This window comes from Hylobates moloch, unplaced genomic scaffold (assembly GCF_009828535.3).
Source record: "Hylobates moloch isolate HMO894 unplaced genomic scaffold, HMol_V3 SCAFFOLD_16, whole genome shotgun sequence".
In the NCBI taxonomy this organism is placed as follows: Eukaryota; Metazoa; Chordata; class Mammalia; order Primates; family Hylobatidae; genus Hylobates; species Hylobates moloch.
In genome coordinates, this window is record NW_026652291.1 from 83,703,500 (window position 1) to 83,711,945 (window position 8,446).

The 8,446-nt window shown below is 46.0% G+C and overlaps 1 protein-coding gene across 2 annotated transcripts in view; it reads right to left on the minus strand.

Moving 5' to 3' along the window:
* Window positions 1-7,519, minus strand: part of MDGA2 (MAM domain containing glycosylphosphatidylinositol anchor 2) — an 836,747-nt gene extending 829,228 nt beyond the window's left edge. For both annotated transcript variants that reach the window (XM_032179359.2, XM_032179361.2), the window contains exon 1: window positions 6,750-7,519. In XM_032179359.2, the coding sequence (XP_032035250.1) occupies window positions 6,750-7,029 (280 nt within the window). In that variant the 5' untranslated portion in view covers window positions 7,030-7,519. The remainder of the gene's footprint in view (window positions 1-6,749) is intronic.
* Window positions 7,520-8,446: the final 927 nt, after the last annotated feature.

Sequence of the window (8,446 nt, forward strand, 5' to 3'; positions counted from 1 at the left end):
CCACCGTTCACATCACAACAAAACAAGACAAAAAACATACTGCTTGAAGATACTGTAACATGTCATACACATGACCCCAAATTTCAGCCACACAACAGTCCTTAATATAGATTTGAGCAGGAACAGCAAGAAACTGACGTTCCTGTTCACGCAAAGATGTAGAGACAGAAAGAGTGAGTTACATCATAATTTCTACTGCTGTTCATCATACTACAATATGTATTTAAATAGCTTTGTAGGAAATGTGTAATAGCCAAAAATATGTTTATAATAGTTGAAATCCTCTTCTGTAACTCCTAGGGAATATGTCATTTGGATGTTGAAACAGAAAGCATAGATCTTACTCAATTCAATCAATGAAATCAACAGGAAAAGAAACAGTTTTTAAAATATAAGATTAGAAATGGCTTAGTGTCTTGGAAAAGTAGCAAGAAACTGATATAGAAAAGCTGAAATGGGATCAGTGCAAGGTGGTACAGTTAGAAAAGAAAATGGAATTGCACTGGTATAAAATGGAAATAACTAAGTACATGCCCCATTATTTTAATGAGATTATTTTAATAAGAGATTTTAGTAATTTGTAAAAAACAAATCCGTCTAATGAATACGACTGGACCCTGGAGAAAATAAGTTTCACAAATAATGCAGGACCTCCATCTGCCTGACATAATGGTAAAATCACTGTGCCTTGAATTAGTGAGATGATTTAATGATATCTTAAAGTCTCTTCTCACTTCCAGCTTTATGATTTCACAGGGCCAAAAGATTATTAATTGGATTTGAAAATACAGATAGGATATAGTTTTCTATGAATGCAATATTTATTGTTTGCTCTAAGTAATATAGTGTTTACACTCACAGTCGCTGAAGCAAAGAAACAAAAGTTATTTTGTGGGACCATTAAGTTAATGTCAATTACAAAGAAGCTAAAAATGTTCACTCTATTCATACTTTAAATATATGCAATATACTTTGCATATCCTTCCAAAATAGCCAAAAGGGAGCCTAAGGAAGCCCTTCTCTTATTTAACTGTGATGACAGCACATTCCCTTAGTTAATCTGAGCTACCACAAAGCACAAACTCTCGAGCTCAGTTCCCAGAGGAGGTCGGTGTATCTGGCTATTTGCTGTTGCCTTTGTAGACTGCAAACCTTGAGCCCAACCCTTGCAAGACTCTTCTCGAAGCATGAGGACCAAGTCAGAGAATATGAGTGATGAATCACCTCTATACCTGGAACACAACCCAAAACCATCGTTCCTGACAACGTTTTAATAAAATATAACTGAACTCACAGGCTTATGCTAAAATCCCATCCCCATGAGTCCTACTGCAGTTACATTAAAATAATAAGTTTTTAAAAAGTACAGAGCACATCCTTTCAGAAAAGTTTATTTGTACCCTGCTTCTCAACCAGGGTTTAAGGCGTTTCACAACTATAAAACAAAAGTAAAAATATTGGCAAAATATAAGTATAAAGAAGCATAACCAGAGATAATAAAATTAAGCAAAGAAATCAAGATCATGAAAAACGCCTTCCTAGAATTACTTTTGTGACATCTATTCACCAGAATTATTTAATCTCTAAACTTTTATCTCTGACTGTTAATTGTCTAAACGCTGGCACTCTCACTGACTTATTCATTGTAAAATAAGTTAGGCTCAATCTGCTCAATCTAAAATACTTATTAGTCCACTTAGGGGCTTTCCCAGGGAAATACAGGACATGAGCAAGTAACATTATATAAAATAATCTGCCAATTTTGCATGTGAAATCTCAGTAATATGACCAACGAGGACAATTTTTGAATGGGCAAAAATGATCCCAAGATACAATGAGCAGCCCAGCCACTTTTCCTTCGTGATCGTAGCCAAGGTGGTGACAATATAAGAATGTGCACGAGTGTGTAGGGCCAGTGGAGGGAGAAAAGGAAAAAGAGGTTGGAGCTGATGGTATATAATAGAGCTTCACATTGATTTTTTAACAGCATTTATTAAAATAATTTCTTCCTCTTTTCCTACAGACTAACACCCTAAATATGGTTTAGTCAAAGGCAGTATCTCATCACACGGCCTCTCCAAACCCAATCTGAACAAAAATCATAATCAATGTACCTTGGGATAACTTTGCTATGAGAATGGCAACATCTTGAGACTGAATGTAATGGCCAACTGACCATCCATGTCATTCTTATCCCTTCCTATCCATCCAGATTCAACCCACTAAAGTACCATCTGAAATATCTTCCCGAGCCTTCTTGTATCACTTATGCCCTTGTTCTTAATTTCACCAAGGCCATTTCTGCCCAGCTACTGCCTGGGGTGTCATTCTTAAATTGTATGAGACTTACTGATATTACCTGAATTGAGTTAATATAGCTTGCTAATTTGTCATACTCACGTGTTTCTTAAGCTTACTCTATTTATTACTCCTAATGCATTCTGAAAGCTATTTTTCAACAGTGAATTAACCATTTCAGGACACCAAATCATCGTTTGATTTGGTTCTCAACAAAACTATTCAGACTTGGAGTTGTATTTTGTTTTTTGTTTGCAGTGGGGATTTGTCTGTGCTGATGCATTCATAATGTTTAATAACTTCCTTGGAAATTAAAGACATGGTGACCAGAAGTAAAATTACAGAATATGTCAACAGAATACTTTTTCTTTTTTTAGCAAGCCGACTGATAAGTTTACAGGAGATACAATTCTTGATATGATGTCATTATCAATCGGATCTCTAGAAAACACAGTTAACCCAAATGACTTACTACCATAGAATGACTTACAAAGAAAACTTTCAAAACTAAGAAAATGCGTTGGATCACTTAGCTCTAGGTATTTCAATAAGCATACCGATAGCTAGGTTTTACATTCCAATTCTTGAGGCTACGTTGATTAGTTATTCTAAATCTAATGAAATGTGAGTGCAACAAAATCAATAACGTGATACATAGATACCAGTTCATTTAATGACTTTTTGTTATCCAGTGGTGTTTAATTAAGCTAAAAGGAAAATTCAAACAAAACTTTAACATTCCAAGAGTATTTGGGAGAATTATTTTAATATAAATAACTTTAAAATCCAATAAGCAAAAATCTATAGCTTAAGGAAGTAAAATTTTTTAAATGCACATATATATATTGCCAAATATATATGTCAAATGGGTAGTATCCATTAAAATTGACTTGGTTAGTCCATATGATTTTTTGTGCTATTCTATTATGAAGAGGTTTTCTTGCAATTTTTCCTTCAGAAATATTTTCAAGTAATTCATATTACTGTAATGTTACATCTGATATTGAAAATGTAATAAATTAAAGTACAAATCCTACTTACAAAAAAAATTATAGGGCAGAATTATTGGTGGAATGTAGGCAGTTAAGAGATAATCTCCCTCATCCAACTGTGACACCATATATAAATCTTAGCTATTGTGCAGTTAGTTTGCTAAGCAATATTCCCAGATAAATGACAGTAAGTTCCTAGGTCTATAGCAGAAACTTTTATACTTAAGTATTGCACACGGTTGTCAAACAGATTGGGCATAAGAGGAAGAAGATTAAAATACCTGAGACAATACAATCCATGCGTTACAACAAATATTCTTAATTCACTAAAAAATAGAATCTGAATTTCATGCTCAGAGTTTTTCCGTGAGGAAGTAGAGGAGCAAAGGGATACCCTAGCTATTCCTGGGAAGAAAGTTTATAATGACATAGTTCTCAATCATGTAAACAAGTTTAGGCTACAATGAAGTGATTTTGCCTGAGTGACCTAGAAAATCATTTGTGTTTCCTCTTCAACCACGATACTAGAAAACGCTATTGAGAAATATTACTTTGTGTGTAGTATGAATGGCTTTACATGTAGCAAATATAGGCAAATAAAGGAATACAGATTTTTATGCTAGCAAAGTTCCTATCAAGGCTTTTGAAGTTTCTGTTTATAATAACCCTGCCTTTTAAATTAATCATTCTCAAAGTTATTCATATAAAATGTTCAAAACACATTTTTAACTTTACACTAAATCTTATGTCTATGTCCTTTACAATTGATTCCTTTTTTTGATAAATTTAAAAAATGTTCTCTTCCTTATAAATGCTTCCACAAATAAAAATGAAACTACTTAGGTTAAGAAAGTTCATGACTTACAAAATCAAAGCAATGAAACTGTAAGCCTATGATAGTGCTTCTCAACTTCAGTGTCCACTGTAATCATCACTTGAGGTGATGAACAAAAATCACTGGGCCTACGCTCTCAGTTTCTAATTTAGAAAGTCTCAGAGGGGCCCGAAAATGTGCACTTCAAACAAGTTCCAGGACGATGCTAATGCTGAAGATTAGGGGCCTAATCTTCTTTCAGAACCTAACATCTGTGACAGGTAAAACATATCTGAAAAGTAACATATAATTTTTAACCCACCTCATAGCTGTGACATTTATAATGGCCAGGAATACTGATTAATATTTTTCACACAAAAGCAATTCTATTCCTAGCTACATAACTAATAACCACATCAATATAAAAACAAAACTAAATGAAAAAGACCCCCGCCTTCATCACAGTCATCAGCTCAGTAGCAGAACTGCCTCTTTGTTTATTGTTAACAGACATAAACACAGGATTATTTTAATGCAATTGTTTCCTATTTGTCTTCACTACTAGATCTTACCCTTTTCCACTACCCAATCTGAGACTTGCCAGGACAAATAATCTGAATAACAAAAAGTGACAGGAAAATGGAACCATGCCCTTCTGATCCAGATAGTTCCAGCAATGTACCACTGTCTCCCCAAGCCCCCAACCTTTCTCACTTCTCATCACCCTGTCACACACACATACGCTCACACACGCATACACACAAATTTAAAAAACAAACCAGAACAAAAAATTCCTTTTAGCTAAGATGATCTGAATCAATGAGAGAGGAATACAGAGTTCGCAAGGGATGAGAAGAATTCAGACTCTCCCATCCTAAGGAACAGCCACTTGGGAAGGCTTTATCTTCGGCATTCCTACATCCCTAGAATCCCCGTTTTTCTCAGCTGTTCAGAGGGCACCAGGGTCCAGGATAGTCACAAGAGCACTAAGTTAATTCCTACTCTTTTCAGGCCCCACCTCCTGTTGTCAGTCAAACCTTGAGGTCCGCCAGGAGACTGAGCATCTCTCTGAGTGGTCCCCCCGCCCCATTACCACAACCATCATCACCACCAGGCAAGTTGTCTTTCATTTGGGAAGGAGGGATTGGGAGAGGGTACATTCTGATCCTTAGAGTCCGGAGAAAGTGAAGGTTTCTTGAGAGCCAAGAAGGGAGCTAGAAACACAGGAAAGGGGAAGAGCAGATGGAGTGCAGTGGGTATCAGAGCTCACCTCAGCACTGTTCAGCCCTGGACAGGACACAGTGGACAGAGTAAAGACTGGGTCTGTGGCATTCATCCCCAAACACCCACCCACTGTGCAATCCGTTCCCAGACAGTCTGAGGACTCAGGATTCACCGGCACCTGTGTCCACTCTGCAGTCAGTTCCAGGGTCTGCAGGGAAAGCTCTGACACTTCCACAAATAATTCATTCCTTTTTGCCCTGGGTCAGCCATTGACTTAGTCCTGCAGCACCAGAATCCAAACCCCTACGTGAAACCAAGGGCAAGTGGGCTGGATTTTCAGCACACATTCTGTGGACACTGACTCAGGGGCGAGGGGTGGGACTGGCTGTGGGCGGGTCTTGGCTTAATGTCCCCTCAAGGGGTGCACCTCTAACCTCCCACCAGACCTCAAAAACACAGAAGTTTTTTTTTGGACACCACCTGCTTGTCCCAAGAGAAGACTTACATTTTAGTCCACTATTAACTATGACCTGGATGTGTGTGTGTGTGTGTGTGTGTGTGTGTGTGTGTGTGTGTTTCCATCCTGAAAGCTAAGGGTGCCAACTGCTGACAGGCAAAAAACCCTGAATTTGCTTTTGAGGACTTCAAAACCTCCTAATTAACAAGCTTGCCCTTCTCTAGTTCCTAAACCTAAATCTGGGTTTTCCAGAGGGGAGATGAGATTGCGTTCCCGCTGCAGCGAGCTGGTGTCCTGCCCTGGAACCCAGACGCGCGGACTTGGCAGTCCGTTCATTCATGCACTTGCTCATCCATTCACACAAACATGTCCCTTAATTGTGTCTGGCACCGAGAATCTTGCCTGCTATTTTCCCCTCCCCAAGTCAGTGCTCATGGCAACCGCTGGTGCAGAACGCAACTCAACTGTCACCCCACTTCCTGAGCCGGAAAATCAAGGCATGTAGGCATTCACAGAAAAAGGAAAAGGTGGAGAGGAGGCGGCGGCGGGGGGCGGAGAGGGGTGGGGAGACTCACGGGGTCACACTGGAAGCTTCCCTGGCGGGTGCGGGGGAACCGCGGCACCCACACCGTGGCATGCAAGGAGCCAAACCATTATTAAATCAAAGACTGCTGGAGCTCGGATTCCCCGGGGGATAAACCAAGTGCAAAGCCACTCGTTCGCAAGAGTGCGTTGCTGCCGGCCAGACCCAACTCCGAGCCAGAGCCCAGGCGCCGGGGGAGCGGCTCGCGGCCCAATCCGCAGCGCGCTCGCTGCCTCCTCACCGCTCCCAATAACGTGATGAAGCGCAAATCAAATGCCACGCCGGGAGGGGCCCCGCCACGGCGCGAGTCGTGCATGTTCGCTCCCCAGCCTATCTTGCCTGAGAATCACAAGGTCACGATAGCATCGCGATTCCACTCACCGTACACTCCTTGGCCGGAGATCCCCTCCAGGAGGACTGTCAGCAGCCACACGAGACCGTACAGTAAATCCATCTTCACGTGAACATGAACATATCCAGCCCAGGCGGGACGCGGCGGGACCTTCCGGAGGCCGGCGGCCAGCCAGGCGCGCTCCACTCGCGGCCGCGCCGAGCCGGGGTGCCCGGGAACCGCTCGCCGAAGGAAGAAGCGCCGTCCGTCTGTCCTTCCCCGGCGGCGGCCGCGAGCGGAGCGCAGGAGCCCCGCACTCCACACGCTCATGCACACACACACTTACACACACTCACACGCTCACACAACACGATCCCCGACACACACTCACACGCGCGCCGCACTCACACCGGGTGCCTGGGAAGATCGCAGACGCCGGGGAGGAGCAGGGGGCGGTGATGGGAAGCGGAGCCGCGAGGCGAAGTGTTCTCCGGGGAAGCGGGCTCGAGTCTCCGCAGAGGCGGCGGCGGTGCCGGGCAGGGGGCCGGGGGGCCGCGCGGTGGGAGCCCGGCTTGGACAGCCGAGGAGCAGGAAGCGGCCTCTGGCCCAGGACGCCGAGCGGGGCTCTCTTGCCTGGATCCGCCTTTACAAAGTAACTCGCGAAGGTCCCCGGAGGGGCGTCAAGCGGCGACAGCGGCCCGCCCGCCCGCAGTCCGAAGCCCCCAGCCCTGCTGTCTTGCCTTCCCCCATTCCAGCAGTTGCCATTGCAACGCCAATCCTGTTACACGATACAGACTCGCATCGCCGAACCGGGAGGGGAGGAAGAGGAGGAGGAGGAGGAGGAGGGAGGAGGAGGAGGAGGAGGAGGAGGAGGAGGAGGAGGAGTGGGGCTGGGGAACGGGGGTGGGGAAGAGGGAAGGGAGGAGGGGGAAGGAGGAGGAGGAAGCCGCCACGTTCCGAAACAGCCCTCAGCGCCCCGCCGGCGAAGAGGCGCCCCGGCCGGCCGCACCAATGCCCGGAGCCGAAAGCAGAGTCCGGGCACCGCCGCTTGCGAGAAAGGGAGAACGCCGGGCAAACGCCCGACCCGCACACACGTCTCCGCGCGCCCACCGGCACTGCGCGTCCCCTTCGCTTCCGCGCCGCCCCCGCCAGGTGGAGGGGGTGGGGACGGTCGGGACAGGCGGGACTTTAGAGGAGGGAGCCGCGGAAGGGGTTCCCCGCTCGAGCTAACGCGGGAGCGGCCGCCGGCGGAGGGGACCCGGCTGTGCGTGGCGTCCGCTCGGGCCGAGGTGCCCTGGCTGGGCGGCGGGGCGTCCGGGGTTCGAAGCCGGCCGGGATCCCTGGGTGTGCGCGGAGATGCGCGCCGCGGAGGCGAAAGAACGGAGGAGGAGGAGGAGGAGGAGGCGGCCGGGCGGCCGGGGAGGAAGGCTGTGTGCGGTCACGTTGTGCGCTACGTGCCGAGAGCGCGAGCTGCAGCCGCAGCCGGGCGACGTCAAAGCCGGGTGCACCGCGCTGCCTCCTGCCTCCGCGCCTCCCCTGCCCCGCCTGCGCGCTGCCTTCCTGTGTCAGCCGAGCTCATCCGTGTGGACAACCCCGAAAGGCTCCGCGAGGCCGGCGGCATCTGGCCTCCAACCTCCCCCGCCGACGCGCTTGGCCGGTGCCCGTTCTGTATGTCTGATGCCGCCGTCCGCGTTTGCACGCCGAGGGGCCAGCTGCCACCTTAGCCCCGGGGGAATGACATGACACA